Source organism: Leptinotarsa decemlineata, unplaced genomic scaffold (assembly GCF_025532065.1).
Source record: "Leptinotarsa decemlineata unplaced genomic scaffold, Ldec_3_MD MMD2_tig00026299_RagTag_RagTag, whole genome shotgun sequence".
In the NCBI taxonomy this organism is placed as follows: Eukaryota; Metazoa; Arthropoda; class Insecta; order Coleoptera; family Chrysomelidae; genus Leptinotarsa; species Leptinotarsa decemlineata.
The window spans coordinates 9,715,042-9,732,361 of NW_027412676.1; the positions used below are offsets into that span (position 1 = coordinate 9,715,042).

At 35.9% G+C, this 17,320-nt stretch overlaps 1 protein-coding gene across 5 annotated transcripts in view; it reads right to left on the reverse strand.

Moving 5' to 3' along the window:
• Positions 1-2,036: 2,036 nt before the first annotated feature.
• Cpap1-g (cuticular protein analogous to peritrophins 1-G) overlaps positions 2,037-17,320 on the reverse strand; it is a 70,987-nt gene continuing 55,703 nt past the window's right edge. For all 5 annotated transcript variants that reach the window (XM_074180567.1, XM_074180569.1, XM_074180570.1 and 2 more), the window contains exons 3-6: positions 16,311-16,512; positions 13,139-13,336; positions 4,772-4,987; positions 2,037-2,295 (exon numbers count right to left, since the gene is read on the reverse strand). In XM_074180567.1, coding sequence (XP_074036668.1) covers positions 2,140-2,295; positions 4,772-4,987; positions 13,139-13,336; positions 16,311-16,512 — 772 coding nt within the window. In that variant the 3' untranslated portion in view covers positions 2,037-2,139. The remainder of the gene's footprint in view (positions 2,296-4,771; positions 4,988-13,138; positions 13,337-16,310; positions 16,513-17,320) is intronic.

Consider the following 17,320-nt stretch of genomic DNA (forward strand, 5'->3'; position numbering starts at 1 on the left):
TGCTTTAATAAAGGCAAATGACTCAGAGTTTCTTTTTCCAGTAACCATTTTTTCACCCAGTTGCTTCGGCGTTTTGTGATCATAGAGTAAAAAGTATTTGTCAGAAGATGTATATTAATCATACCCAAACACAATGCAACTTGTTTCTCATTTGTATTTCTGCTAAACATTTTGTCACCAACAACTATACATATGTCACCAACAACTGGAAAGACATCACTGAAAACTTGTATTAAGATTGAATTCCACAGTTTTGACAAAGTTGGCAGACAAGCTGAAAGATTTTGCCACTAACTAACAGTTTTGTCTGCAACAGATTAAATACGTCAGAGTTGTCTGCGGACATATCTTGTCAAGTTAGTTGAGTAACAAAGAAGTTTGTCACATGCCGAATCCGCGAAAGACCGCAGACTGAAAACGTGCTGGATAAAGTCCTCAGACAAACCTCTGTATGTATTCGCTGAATGAGTTCTGGAGCAGTTGGCAACTGATCCTAATTTTCATCGAAAAATCTTCTTCAGCGATGAGGCCCATTTCTGAATGAATGGGTATGTGAACAAAAAAATTGTCAATGAGATCCAAGAGCGTCTAATACATCCCGAAAAAGTTATTGTTTGGTGTGGATTTTGGGCTGGCGGCATCATCAGTCCATATTTTTTTGAAAACGATGATGGCAGGACATCACTGTCAATGGCGACGACTATAGGTCGATGTTCATCAACTTCTTCAGGCCTGAAATGGATGATCTGGATACCACATGGACATGTGTTCGCTACGTGCCACACAACTCATGTTACATTGGATATTCTGCACGAGCAATTTGAGGGCATAGTCATCTCACGTGGAGGTAATGTGAACTAGCCACCAAGATCGTGCAATTTGACCCCGTTAGACTGTTTCTTGCGGGGTTCTTGCTCCACCTAGAGAAGTCGTTGCGGACATTTGAACGATGTTATATTCCTCACATAATGCCATCAATAGGTTTTTGAAATGAATAAAACATTTTATTTAAATTTGAAAGTAGGAAGCGCTTAAAGAAAGAAACCTATAAAAGAATGTCCAAACTCACTTCAGGAAAAGGTTTTGGAAGACGATATAGCATATGATAGTCTCAACCACTCCATGTTTCATCAACTCCATCACTTCAATGGTTCAAATGGCATCAAATCATCAAAAGTGATTTTAATGACAAACTTAGAAAGTAATGAAATAGAAAATTTTGAAAAATGTTATCCCGAGATCATCTCTGAAACTTCCCTCAATTTTTCTGCTCAAATTGCCTAAAAATATTTTCGGTCATAGTTATTGAGCTCTCCGAACACAACGATATAAGATTAAAACTTCCTCTTTGAAGATGATCACTTGGTGACCGAAACACGTGTCGTAGTATTAAAAATAACGATTTGGTGTTGGGGAAAAAACTCCAGTAATATTAACCAAGAGGTTAACTGAATTAGGGCATTTGATGCCGTATTTTGTACAAGAAATAATTTTATTCAATAATATTGCTTCATAAAATTGATATGAAGAGAATTGAGCTATGCCTCATACCTGGAATTCGATTCAAAAGATGCAAGCAAAGGCCCTGATGATTTCTTGAAAATTCTTATCTATTTATATCTACAAACCCATTATTCGGGTTTGTAAAATTCAATGAAGGATTTTGTCGGCACAAAAAAAAATACAAAATAGGGATTTCAAAAAGCATATTGAAGTCTAGACAGCAAGGCAGATTTTCGGAGTGTAGAAGAAAACTATGAACATAAAAAAGATGACGTAGATCAAATTTAAAGGGTAACAATGTGTTTTTCTGGAGTAGTTAGGTTAGGTTGCTACTTGTTTAACTGGTTAAAATTTGACACACTGGATTTTTTTAATTCAATCATTTCTCTTCTTTCAGGACTCAAATCGTTCAATTTGTTCAGAAAAGAAAATCTGAACGTGTATTATGTCCGGCTGTTGGAAATCTCAGCACACAGTTATGATTGGCCAACATCGTGTTGAACTATGTTGATGTAATATCACTTCACGCAAAGTATTACCAATAAATATATTCTAGAATAGATATTCTTACAATTATTATCCTTAGTCTAGAAACAGTTCATATCAACATAACAATATCTTATTTGAGTAGCTACACTAGTATTCATTTACGTAATGTTGTTGAGGCGGCCTTCTTTGCTGAAGAGAAATATTTATTTCTTCGGGAGATCTGAATATCTGTCCATGGGATGCGGAATGTGATCTCAATGTTGTTGGTGAAACTTGTTGACGGGGTTGAGATGTTACGCGAACCTGTAAAGTATATAAGATTCATTAATATGTCATAATGTAAGTATATTTATATCAATACAAGGGTGTAACTAAACATTTAAGGAGGTGATTTCTCTTCGAAAAAAAGATAGGATCTTTCATATAAAGAAATTTCATTGGAGCATCCCTTGTTAAGATACAACCCCTTATAGCGGGTACATAAAATTTGTATAACAATTTTTTTCACAAGCACTAAAAAAGTTACAATATTGAAATTGACCTGACGTTTTGTACTACCAAAAAGACACTTAGCCTGAAATTTATTTGGTTTACCCCATGGTTGTAAGGAATGGAAAACGCAACCCCTAAAATTTATTTCCAATGTAACTTTTTGTCTTATCATTTGTTTACCATTTAAAAATGTATTTCCGATAGCCTGTTTCAATCTAAACAAAAAATGTCTCTTAGGTTTTTTGCCCAAAATAAACCAGTTCGAAGCAAAAAATTATTTTAAGAACAACTACAGAGATACATCGTCATAAATGCGAAAATACGAAACTAATCTATCTAGTAGGTCGCTATTAGCGATAGTGACAATCGAATTGGTATGACGCTGTCAGTTTGTGAATTTTCGAAATTGAATTAATACTAATTGTGTGTTGTTGTTCTGTTCTTAATTTGTTACTTTAATAATTCACTTGTTATTAAAATGGCATACACAAATGAAGAAATGGCTGATATGCATTACGTTTACGGCATAATTTGTTACTTTAATAATTCACTTGTTATTAAAATGGCATACACAAATGAAGAAATGGCTGATATGCATTACGTTTACGGCATATCGCAGGGGAATGGGTTGAAAGCTTCTAGAAGATATGCTGAAATGTATCCTCAACGGCAGCATCCTTCACATAGAATATTTTCTCGATTTCATCAATGATTACGGGAATATGGTTCATTCGACAAAAGAACGCAGGATTGTGGTCGCTATCGAGAAGTACGAACACCACAGCTTGAGGAAGTAGTACTTAATTTGATTGAAGAACAACCTACTACCAGTACTAGAAAGATTGCTTTCCAGCTAAATCTTGATCATATGACGATATTTCGAATTTTAAAGGAACAACTCTTATACCCTTACCATCTGCAACGAGTACAGGCACTGTTACCGCGAGACTTTCCGAACCGTCTTGAATTTCGCAATTAGATGCTGGAAATGATTAGAAGAAATTGTGACTTTCTGAAGACGATCAAATTCACAGACGAATTTAGGGGACAATATTATTAATTTTCATAATTACCACATATGGGCTGATGAAAACCCTTACGCTATTGTCGAAACTAACCATAGAGAACAGTTTTCTCTTAACGTGTGGCTCGGAGTTATTGGGGATGATTTAATTGGGCCTCATTTTCTACCTCCTCGATTAAATGGTGAGGCATACGTTCAATTTTCAAGAGAAGTGCATCCAGTACTGCTGGAGGAAGTTCCTTAGGCGTCAGAATGGATATGTTTTTTTATGCCTGATGGGGCTCCCGCCCATTTTAGTCAAGTAGCACGTCAGCATTTCACTGAAACATATGCAAATCAGTGGATAGGTCGAGGACGACCACATAACTGGCCCACTCGATCCCCGGATCTCAGTCCTCTCGATTTCTCTATTTGGGGCCATTTACAGCATTTGGTTTATCGTACTCCTGTTCGCGATGTAGAGGACTTAAGAAACCGCATCATCGATGCGTGCAGGGTAATCAGAGAGACTCCAGGAATATTTGAGCGAATACGTGGCTCAATGCGCCGACGTCTAGACGCATGCGTAATGTCTGAAGGTAGACATATTGAACATTTACTATGATTTCTACATGTTGTGTGTTTTGTTATTAATAAATTAGTTTTGTTTATTACCCTTTAATCGTTTATTGCAGGTACTTACTACAAAATAATAATAAATCCAGTTCGCATTTATGACGATGTATCTCTGTAGTTGTTCGTAAAATAATTTTTTGCTGCGAACTGATTTATTTTGGGCAAAAAACCCAAGAGATATTTTTTGCTTAGAATGAAACAGGCTATCGGAAATAACTTTCAAATGGTAAACAAAAAGTTACATTGGAAATAAATTTTAGGGGTTGCGTTTTCCACCGCTTACAACTATGGGGTAAACCAAATAAATTTCTGGCTAAGATTTTTTTTGGTAGTACAAAACGTCAGGTTAATTTCAATATTGTAACTTTTTCAGTGCTTGTGAAAAAAATTGTTATACAAATTTTATGTACCCCCTTTAAGGGACTGTATCTTAACAAGGGATGCTCCAATGAAGTTTATTTATATGAAAGATCTTATCTTTTTTTCGATGAGAAATCACCTCCTTAAATGTTTTACACTTATTCAGTTATAATGTTGTTATACAGATTACATTGATGATTAGGTGATGTCAGAAGTTAAGGGTGAAATCAATATTAAATTTCAGGTAAAATGTTTTCAGAAAGCGAATGATACATATTCAGGCATTACCGAATGTTGATGATGGACTGGAGTCTCGTCGTCTTCTTCGTATCTGGAACGGTACTGTTCTGGGTAATACCTGTCAGAATACCTCAGAGTTATGTTAGGTTTGTGCTGATATTCTTCCAAATTCACTGGTTTGTACAAGTACTCGTTGACAAAATGATAGTCGGATGATTTTTCGCAGATATTATCACCGCCAGGTGGCATACATATCAAATGGACCTGAAAAAGTATATAATACTGATAAGATTATAAATGACTAATGTCTTGTTGAAATGTTCAAAAATATTCAGCACGAAAATGCAAACATTCAAAAGGTTGCCATAAAATATATCATCGTGAGAGTATTTTTTTGCCGTAACCTTACAAATATAATGATTGTCCTTTTCACAGAAATAGTCTACTTGAACCTAATTTTTCTATATCATATTTACGCCAGGTTTGTTCTAGTTCTACGAAAATAAGGTTCTAGGACATCAGGATCATGCGCAGTTGATATAGAGCGTTCTGGTTTACTGAGGATAATTTCGGACTGATGAATCCTATGTTCTGGTTTCGACTGCGAAATGATCCTAAACTGTTTTGAACCGTCCCGAACCGTTCTTGCTTTCGAGGCTGAACTGTTGAGAACTGTTCCCGTTGCTTATGCGCATTCATGTGGAAATTTGTTTGGGCTATTTGTTAGGATATTTTTTCATTAATTTAATTTGAAAAACTGATGATTGATGGTAGATAACATTTGAACTGACTATAAGGATACGCTACATAACAAAATGGACATGATCAATAGTATTTTCTCGTCTTCTTCTCTTCATATATACGATAGGTGGCACAGTGGTCTCCTCAAAAGCGTTTTGGTTTAAACAAGTGTCCGAGATTATTTCGGGTTCCAGCCATTTTGTTTGTACGCATCATGTCTTGCGCAGTTTTCAAACAGTTTCGGATGTTAGAACCAGAACAAACCTGCCTTGTCCTCAATGATGTCTATAAAGTACTCCCCACTTCTCCAGTGTTAAAATGAATTAAAAGTTCACCACTCTCTACTAATAATAATTACCCTACTTTCTACCAATGGAATGAAGTTGACCCAACGTCAAAAAGCTTTTCTCTTGATCATTTGGCAGAGTTACACTGGATATTTCAATGTCGTAATTTTTTCATGTGCGTGTCTGAGGTGCGTATGCTTCATATGTCAAGGTCATATGTTCAGAAATGGGCTTATTCTGACAGAACTAAAACCCAAGTTCAACTCCTGGACGATCTTCAATCTAGATAAAGTGGACAAGTCAATGGAAATTTGATATAAACTGTCAAAATGTACTTGGCAATCTTGAATACTAGCCAAATAATCAGAATTAACTAATTTTGAAAAGCAATATGTTATTACGAAAGTTATAGAATCGTAGCGCTGTAGGTGGGTTATTGCGGTTTTAGGCCTCCGTTTTTGGTCATATACCCAGCTCCAAATGATATGTCCTGTGCCCCTTGACGCAAGCTTTCAAATCTTCTCTTTATATCGTGGGCCATGGCTGCAAGAAACTTTAGCCAGAGCTGCATGCCTCTAAACTTTTCTATGCGAAAAAGAAGCTCTTTTGCCATGAACCGAATTCAAACTATTGTTAATGACCTAATGGATCTTTCCACTGATTTTGGTATAACCGCATAGGTAAAAGCTACATATGAAGTAGTACCTTGTTTTATATTTTTTAATATTTTTGTCAGTATTTTTTTCAAAATCGAATAAAAACGATAATCGTGACGTCACCAACATTTGTTATGAACTTGGCAACACCGTGAGAGTTATTCATACAGCATAATTCAATTTTCTTGTTCTTTCTTTAGCCGAAACAACACGAAAAGTTTCCAATAATACAAGCTGTACAGACCCTAAATATTTGTTCTTTTATGAGAGGTTAAAGGTCACATCGTTAACCTACAAAAAATTTTCAACGTCTGATATCTATCAATGACTGTTCCAACAAACCAACAGCAATTTTTAGCTAATGCTCACAAAAAATCGCGCTTAATTTAGAGTTTGTTCGAAGAGTTTGCATCTGCCATAAGAAACAAGTTGATAATAAAAAAAGTGTAAACATGCAAGCCGGAGATAACTGTGCCACAGCTATTTTTCGTGTTTTTGGCCGTATTCTGCAGGTTTTTATGTCTGACGTTTTGTCTACTTCTGCGGTAGACATTATCAAAGGCGATGAGGTAAGGTCGAAGTACTAGAGTTGTTCTAAACACAGAAACTAAAACGATATGGAGATAACACCAATGGTGATTTTCCAAGCAGGAAAACTAAGCCAGTCTATGTATCAGTGGAAACAGATAATTCCAGATATGATAATGTTATCGTGTATTGAAGGATAACTGAATCACATGCTGAATGAATTTAAAAAATCTCAATGAATTCATGGCCACGTAACATTTCAAAATGATATTCTGAAAAACTGGTTTGAAATTATTTTCTCCTGATTATCTTCTTGCATCCATACACTCAAAAGAGGCCTAGTTCTTGATAATGGTTGGTAAAGGAAACAGAAAATATTTATGTCACTTTTGGTTTATGTTCAGCACAATTGGTTTTTATGAAATTGATGAAGACCTGGTGGGAAAAACCCCTTTTTGGTTCAGCATCGCACCACTGATGAGACCTATGATGGGTCAAAAGAGCGCTGTCTAATGTTGGATCACAAATGCTTTGTGTTTGGGCTGCTTTCCAGTTAGAAAATATCATGATGGAATTAAAGTAACATTTTATTTATAACACATGTCTCACTTTATAATAACTTCTTTAGGCGTGTTCATATTGAATGAAGAAATGGAAAACATATTGCGATATACTTTTTCTTCAAAGTTACTTGTAGGATAGTATTCAACAAATACCGTAGATATGTATTTTTCATAAGAGACTCACATCCACACTTCATACTTATCCATACTGTCCTGAAAGTTATGACTTTAAAGACTACTTGCTTCAAATTTGATCACACACGAGCACTACAGGAAAATCCTTAAACCGCTCTCAGAGCGGTGCCTGTGCGAAGGTAGCGATTCACATTGGATTTGAATCGCTGAAGATTAAATCCATTTGGAAAAACGTTCTCAGGCAGATAGTTCCACATAAACGCAGTTCTCTAGATCACCGTACATAAGTAAATAGAAGTAAATTCACTCCCGTCTGTGTCTTTGATGTTTCGGATCGAAATTTTATTTTTTGCTGGCATGTGGCGGGACAGAGCTGTTGTGCACCTCTGCACGAGGTTCGATCAAAAAATATGTGACCATGATCATTGCTACGAAGAGCTCCCAATAAATGTCTCAAAAGATTGTATACTGTTTAGGAATTCATAAAAAACAAGACAAGGTGGTGGAATAAACGTATATTTTATGTAGTAAGATTATACAATTTAGGTCAAAAACTTATGCTACTATATTTTAAAGGTTTTTCAGAATGATGAGTTTTGATTTTTTTAACATTGGTTTTCAAATTTCCATTGGCAATTTCAAAGTATGAATAATTCTTACCCTTGTGAAAAGAGAAAATAAATGATCCAAAGGAAAATTATCACAATCAGTGGCACATAAATTGTTGAAATGATTAAGAAATTCTGTCTCTATATGAATGATACATTGTAAAAATGAATCTGGAGGCATATATGAACTTCCAAACTTTTTGGCTTCTGTATTACTATATGCCTTGAAATGACTATATACCTACATTCGTTTCATTTAGTGTCGTACTAGCCGCCGTGGCAAAATTTGTACATACTTCTCATGAATGTTTTTTTAAATATTTTCTCAAAAGATATCCACAAACATAGCCCAAGCTGTTCCCTTCTGGAGTGGCTAGAGTTCAATAATTATTTATCTCTACTCTCAAAGGTTTATAGGGATTTTTTGGAACTTCCACAAGAATCTTCATTCTATTTATGTCTGCATCTGTAATACTAGATAGAATCTCCCTAGTATCTTCTAGACAGTTAGTTCCTTCTGCCTGTGTGAAATACTGAAGAGTAAATGTGTTTTTAAAAGCTCTGGTAATTTGAATAGGAGTAGTGTTTTTTCCTTTTTTTTATATTACAGTTAATTTGCTAAAAAATTATAAAACAATGATGAAAATAAAAATAACAATAAAAATTAAATGACACTCCGGGGCGACTTCATTGATTCCAGTGGCGCATTTGCTGCAGGTTTGCTGCAGGAAAACCCGGAAAAACCTGCAACACCACATCATCTGAAGATCTTGATCTGCCAATGTCCTCTCTCATAAAAAAAATGTAGGGTGTCTCCAGAGGCTCCAATAGATTCAATACATCGCCAGAACACTTCGTGACACGACTATCGTCAAACTTAAACAAGTACGTTTCGTCTTTGACCAAGGCGTAATAATGACCAAATTCAACGCCAGAACCACAGTGAACAATGACTGCATGAATATTATAATAGTGGTCTGCTAGATTGAAATGTTCATCTATTTCGAAACTTAGAAAAAGTTTCTTGCTTCCGTCACAGGTTGAGTTTGAAGATCATCAGTTTTATTATTAGATTGACTGGTGCCTCAGAAAATCAATTTGTTTTGATGTTCTTAAAAAAGATTTATTGAAATCTTTCACACCGTCAAATCTATTTGAATTTAAAATATCAAACACTTTATTAATTTTTTCAATGAATGTAGCCGTATCTGATTGAAACTGGCATAGGTATTCATCGCTAAAGCTACCGAATGACTGAAAACTTGACTGGCTAATTTAACCTTCATCCTTTAAAAGTTAGTTGGAAATAAATGAGAATCAGTAAGTTTGGGTACAAGTCTATATTGCTTTTCCTTATCCAAGTTGTAAAGTTGTTCAAGATGTCAAGATGACTTTTGTTCGTTGTATATTCATCAAATTTCAAAAAGTCATGGAAAAAATGGTTTCTGCCACATTTCAGCAGATGTAAAATATTTTTTTCTCATCAACAAAGAAATATGGCTGCTCTACAGTCACTTTCGAAATCTTTTCTGGTAAGTTTATAAAAATTAGAACCTAAATCTGAAATGATATCCCTAACTCTCAATCCAATTTTTGATAATTGCCTAACAGCTTCAATCACAATACTTTCTATATCCAGTATTGATGTGGATGAATTGGTAAAAAAGTATGCAACAGGTTGTTTCCAGTTCGAATGTATGTATTTTGCCATGACTACTGAGGCATTTGCAAAATTTCATTTTGTTTTGAATCGTTTTTCTAAAATTTTTTTTTTATATTATTGGGTTGGTTGTTGTAAATCAAAACTTCAATATAAAATACAGATTTCTTGGTGTTGGGTTGCCTGGTTTGCTAATTATGAAGTGTGTCATTCGAATGAAATCCTAATGTTTTTTGTTATTGATGACAGAATCTAAGAAAAGCCATATTTGCTATTTATAGTAGATTATCTGGAACATATAAATGGAAAGTAGGCTACAAAAAAAGTTATTTGAATATACATTTGATACTTTGGTTTTGCAAAGATTTCAGTGGAAGTAATTGTTTTCTTACAGATACAAATCAAAACTTGTGGTTCAACAATTATTTTCCTTTGTTAATTTCCAGTGGAACTGAAGGCATATACTATTCGTATAGACAATTTCATCAAATTAAATTCATAATAAAAAGTCTGCATATTGACTTCACTAAAACAATTTATTTTATGATTTTCGTTATATGTTCATTACTTCAATCTTACATAATAAATAATAGAAAAACATACCTTTTTTCGTCAATTGGAAATCAAAAAAAATGAATGCCGACATCACCCTGCAAATTACAGCAACCCACAGCTTGACACTTGCTCATTTTGAAACTAGACATAAATTTTTCACCAATACAAAACCACCACTTACAACGACTCACTCTGTAATAATATTCCATGCCTCAATTTGGCTCGCTTGGTAAACGCCTCAGATTCAGTCGGTTGCGCTGTAGTTCGGCCGCCCATAAAATTCGAGGTGGGGAATCTTGACCCAAATATGGCGAAGAGTGAACTTACTGGTGTTTACTTATATTTTGTATCCAGATGTAAGAGTTCTTAAGGTGTCTTAAGTCCGTCGCGTATTTCTGATATGTGCCACGCTTGGTGAAATTAAATATGCCAAGTCACTTGAACACTTTCCCTGAAAGTATCTAGAGAAGAGAGACAAATCTCCAACCTTTCTTCGATGTTCCAGGCTATCAAGTTTGCACGTGATGTTCGTGTCTCCAATCAGGCGGATGGCTCTTTTCTTGATGGAATCCAGCAACTTCAGGGTATGTTTGGGGGCAGAGCTCCACACATTAGAAATATCCTGATGAAAAGTAATTTTTGGCATTGTGGATTCTAGTGTGGAAGTAGTGAGTGGTGCCTTTCCCAGAAAATCGACTGTGTAGTGGGATGCAAATTGAAGCTAGTAGATTTGCTTTTTCTTCGGCTGTTGTGGCAATTTAACCATCCGCTTATGTTAGTGGTGGAATTGTGTATTTTGTAAAGTTCTGATTAACAGCTTCAGCTATCGATCAAGAAGGATCTAGACCCCTTGGGATTGGCAAGCAGTTTATCCCTAATTCTCTGATTGTGGAGTTCTTTGCTTTCATTTATCCTAAGTTTGCAGCTGTTGCGAGCATTAACAAACCTAGTTCGGTTTTCAGCACTGGAATTTTTACGTTACTGCCGGTAGGCAAGATTTTTGGAGGCGACAGACAACTTGCTTGCAATTTTCGTTGAACCAAGGTTTGCCGTTAGAAGGTCGTTTCATTGAAAGAGGAATATATGCATCCATGGATGATAGAATAACTTCCGTGACTTCAGAAGCACAAAAGTTGATGGAGCTTCAGAGCTGAAACAAACATCTAGCCAGGGGAAATTCAGAAAATGGTCTTGAAGATCCTACCATTCAACTGATCTGTAATGCCAAACTTTGCGCGTCTTAGATTGTTCCCCAACATTTATCTATAATTCACTCAACACTGAAATGCGTTTGACTGTATAAATTTCTGAATTGGTTGTTAGGTATAGATCCAGAAGACTACAATATTCTCCATCACGGTCAGGAATCTTGGTTGGCTCATTTATAATCTAAGTCCGCTGCTTATTACAAAAGCCTCAGCTTCGCGACCTTGTTCGTCGTTGATATTTGAAAATATGAGCCATTCGATATTGTGGACATTGAAGTCACCGAACATGGAAATTTCGGCACAGGAATGATTGATTTGCAGAAAGTCGTTGGTGTTTGCAAGTGAAGAGAATAGTGCCCTGGATTGTGTATTGCTAGGTGGTCGATAAACGCAGCATATGAATCTTGTGTGATATCATTTTGAACCACATAACGTTGACAGGAGAGATCGCTTCTGATAAAAAGAGATATTCCAAAGTTACGTCTAAATCGGGAGTGGAAATCATAGCCGGCTTATAAAAAATTGACGGGGTTTGTTGAAGCACTGACGTTGGTTTGTTTGAGTGCAAGAATATGAGGACTATTTGATTGCAGATGTTGGTGCACTGAATTTATATTTAAGTTGAGTCCTCTGATGTTGCAGAAATCGATTTTGAAGTTTCTAGTGGGCCTATTGGCATTTGCAGTTACCATGCTATTTTTCTGTGGACTGACGTTAGGAAGACCCTGTTGTCTGTCAGAAATAGTGGTTTTCGAATAACTTCTGCAGGATGGTGCCCTTGAATCAGCCCTCACCAGGAGATCCGATTGGGGAGCTATTTTACCTCCGGAGTATTTTGATTTTAGGAGCGCCATCATGTATTCTTCCTTATATTCCCAGCTTCGAAACCGAAAACAATGGCACAGCAACGAAACGTTAGCATGAAAACAACTTCACGCTGCCTAAGCCGTTGCTGTGGTATCTCACCGAGCGCTGCCAGGTGGGATCAGCATCTACCATCTACCATCATTTCAAATTGTGTGCAGTGGTATTCAATTCCGCATCAAGTCTTCATTCGTGTCATTATTATACTGAGTCTGGTTCATAATGAATGATTCCTTGATTCCTCCGAATATTTATCAAATAACTTACAGTTATCACTTTAATAATTTATTTCAAATTCAAGGTGACCGATTTTGGCACGGATTCACAGAAACAGTTCATTTTCTAAATTTTCATGGGGGACTTTGATGTTTAGACCAGAAAAAGTTCAGATTGACTTTACTGGGAACAAGAAGGGAATCATCAAGAACTTTCTCTCTGATTTTTCAAGGTCACAGATGAGTCGGATACTGGTATCACCATTGTCTCTTTTCGATATTTTCTATAATTTTTCATTCAATATAAAAATTAACCATTATACCATTATAACCATTATGAAATCTCCTTTGATGTGTGAATTTTAGAACCTCAATGAATGAATAATGATATTTACCTGATGGAAAGTAAATCCTTCTGGACAAATCCAGGAATGTTTCGCGTTGGCTTGACAATAGTGGAATACTTCGCAACCTAGTTCCTCATCGGCATAATAACCTGTATTTTTTCCATTACATTGGAATCTAGACTGTGGAAGTAGTTGACTCAACCTATCTGGTTCTTCCTCTTCTTTCTCTTCTTCCAATTTGTTAGCCTACGAAAAAATAATGTATTATTTATGTATCCGAACAGACTTCCGTAGGTACCGACATTTATACCTAGTGCTTTCACCAAAATTTAGAAAGAATACGAAAAATAAGTATTTTTACAATAAATAATATGCACATTTTACATAGTATATATAATGTAGTAATCGGTTGATCAAAATATATTATTATGAGCTTCATTTTCAAATTTAAGGACTGCATCAATGGAAAGACTAAGCATCAAGACAAGATTCGCACTTTCAACATTTCGATAAGAAAAGATAAAATATAAATTTCAATAAAGATTACTATTAATTTTACAAGATGATATTCAAATCACATTTTTTCTGTAGGTACCTACTTCTGTTTATAAATTGTGATCATAAAAACACAATTTGCTGGCATTCCGCCTTTTCTCTGTAGAATATTTATTGTTATAAATATGTAAAAAATACATACTTGCGCTTCCTATTCAACCAAATATTTTTGAACTGTCTTCAGTTTTAAGACCTTTCATTTTAATTATTGTTATTTTTTAAATTTTCTTGGATATATCATTTTTGATTAGAAAATAATTAGCGACCCAATCCGGCTTTCTACAGATAGCAGAATATACAGGGGCTGGGAGTTCTGACCAAAATATTCAAGAGAATTCCTCAACATTCCAGAACATTACTCAACATTTTGGATTATGGTGGAACTTTCAGGAACATCCCGGAATATCTCAGATCATTATGGAGCAATCAAGTTATTATAATGTTTTGAAATGTTTGGGAATCGTCTGGAATGTGCCGGAATATGCCTAGGTCATTGTGGAACTTTCCAGAACAGTTTCGAATGCTGTCTTTTGTATGGGTGAATCTACACATTACACAAGGATAACTTTCATTTCTTGACGTTTTGATAATGAGAAGTCAATGTGGAAAGCTAGAAAATGATGTATTTAGGAAGGAAATGAGCACTTACAGTTATATTCCCGATAGTCCACATCACTGTGGACAGCACAAACGTGGTAGGTAGAATGTTCTAGTGCATCATCTTTCGAAGTTTCCTCTCACATATGGGAGGTTTACAAAAGAAAAAGTGACAATACAGGAAACAACATTCAGTAACGGTTTCTCGAGGGTTATTGTAGATGATAGATTTACCTGACTAGTGTATAAGGCAACATTGTGAAATTAATTTTAGGGCAATTAAGACACAGGTACCTACAAGAGGTATCTATGGTATAAATAAGGACAACATTGCATGTAGATTTGGTTCAATCTTCCTCTTGAAGATGATCACTTGGTGATTGAAACACGTGTCGAGGTTTTAAGATAACGGTTTGGTGTTGGGAAAAAACTCCAATAATATTCATTACAACACCAAAGTTCCAAACAGTGCATCACAAAAGCAGAATCCATCAACCTCGTACAATTTGAAATTCATTCTTTTATTCCAACTACCATATAATCTCATATCAACTCCATGAGAGAAGCCAATAACTGATCACTGTCATTTGATGAAATTCACTCGAACCATACCCCTTTTAATTTAAGCATATAAACCTGTCTTTTGAATCGCTCAGCCTGTTGGTGGAGTTTTTGTGTTTAATACGTTCAAATAAATGAACTGACAGACACGGTGAGGAACTCTAATGCTTCCAACTATTCCCAATTGCTTTTCAAATACACTGTTCAATAGGAATTTTCTAGTATATTATAAATAGCGTAACAACAGGTTGAATCAATCGTATATTCTATATGCAAAATTTAATGCCAAAAAATTGGGGTCACCACGCAAACAAACAATATTTGTGCTTTCTTTGGGATGGCATGTAGACAAAATATGTTTACCATGGGTGGGGTGTCACACGTGGAGATAAGAGTTCTTCTGAGCCCACTCAGTGTCACTAACGGACCTTCGAGATACCGGACACCTTCCTTCATAGAAAACCTCGTCACAGTAATGCGGAGTTCTTTCCTTAGCTTCTCGTGGGCTCTTTCATGGGCTATGAAATAACCATGAAATTAGACTTTGATTCTATAGAAGAAATGGACGTCGCCGTCGATTAAACAATCTCAACTGTCATCCCTGTAATATTGGATCAAGAACAAGAATTTTTCAGATCTTCAACCGCTGCTCCTGTCAATAAACCTAGGAAGCCAGGTGGTGCTGTCAAGAATCCACTTATCACCTTGTCTAGAGCATGATATCAGCCGTTCACCAAATTCTTGAACAGCCGAAGCAGAATCTGCATTAGGAGAGTAAACAAACTCAATCCTCAGGCAGATAAGCCAATGCTTACGCTCAAACAATAATTCACCGAATCCAGAGACGAAAAAGCCTTGCATGGCTAAATCGTCAGGAACAGCTAAGTTACAGGTTGCTGGGAAGGTTTCTGTGATCATTTAGGTGGAAATCTGGCACCTGGGACAACCAATAACCCCAATATTAATCAATGAACTAGAATAGCCCTCATGGCTGCCGAAAGATGGTCCACAAGTACGATTCCAGAGCTGCACATTCTGAATGATTATAGGATCAGGAGAACGTATCCTAGCAGGTATAAGCAGTTAGTACCCACAGCCCTGGTAAGATATCATAGGAGACATACTTCCCAAGCCGACCATTGGTGTTGCTTACCCTTTGATGAAGGTAGCCGCAGACTGACCGCTGATCAGGTCTCCACTAGTTTGAGAAACATATATTATGGTCTATCAACCAAGGTAACAAATGAAGTAACCAATGGGCTTTGTTAAGAAGCCGTATTTAATTGGTCGAGTTCCAATAGTTATGAGCTAAAATTGCAGTGGAGGGTCCAATAGACTCACTCACTTTGGTCCTACCCTACCCCTAAGCAAAGTCAACCCAGTCTGTCAACCCAGCCATATAAATTCACTTTGTGTATATACATTCCAACAATTAGAACCGATTTGGAAGTACAGCGCATCACCAGCATTCGAATTAGGTATCAATTTGTAATAAAAAATTACTCACCTCTAACTCTTCCCCACGGGTATATTGTTGCTGTTGAAGTCTCCTATCATATTTTGGAGTAGCTGCAACATAGCCAGCCTTGCTTACAGCGGCTCTTACTGGAATGGGGTAATTTAAATTTGGCTGTACAGTTGCCCTTACTGGTATCGGATAATTCTGGTTAACGTAAGTTGGAACTCTATCTTGGCTGGATTCTGCCTCGCTGGAATGAGAAATACAAATGACTTTCTTCGAACAAAAGAAATTATACGAGTATTAATATTTGTTTAGATTACGCCCGTATATTATTGAAGAACATTTAATATCTGTTTCAAAGTGGTTGACAATGTTGAGTGAAAAACAAAGAAATGAAATTACGGTAAAATAAAAATAACCGGAAAACGGTAAATTCTCGCCAAACGGCCATCTCATGCTAAACCGGTGAAGCGGAGAGAGGGAAGAGGGAATGCGTGAAAGCACTCGAATAACCTATAAATAGTCATCTCTGGGAGGAATACTCCCATCATCACCCGAAGACGATTGTGGATACTAATCGAAACGTCGTGAAGTAATTTTGATTTTTATTTCTTTTCAATTGTTCAATTTTTTGCTTATTTTTATTTTACTGTAATGTCATTTCAGTGTTTTTTACTCAATATAATTGTTATTTTCAGCTATTTTTCCAATTCTTAATTTTATTTTTCAGGGATTTCAAATCATATTATATCATAGTAGACAATGGCAGTTCGAACTAATGAAATTCAATATTCAATATTATTACGTCCCTGAGTTCGTAAAGGGGTAAACTTTCAAAACTTCTTTTATTCTTGATTATTCTACCACCCGTGGAAAATGCAACGAGAGTGAAATATATTGGAAACTGACTGAATTATTGAAAGTTGATAAAAGTTATTGGACAAAACACTCATTCTCATCTCATCTCATTTCAAATCGTCTCATAATACGGAGTAGTCAATTGCAGAGAGGGACGACACTTGGTTGCACAAAACCATACATAGGTAAGTAGCAAT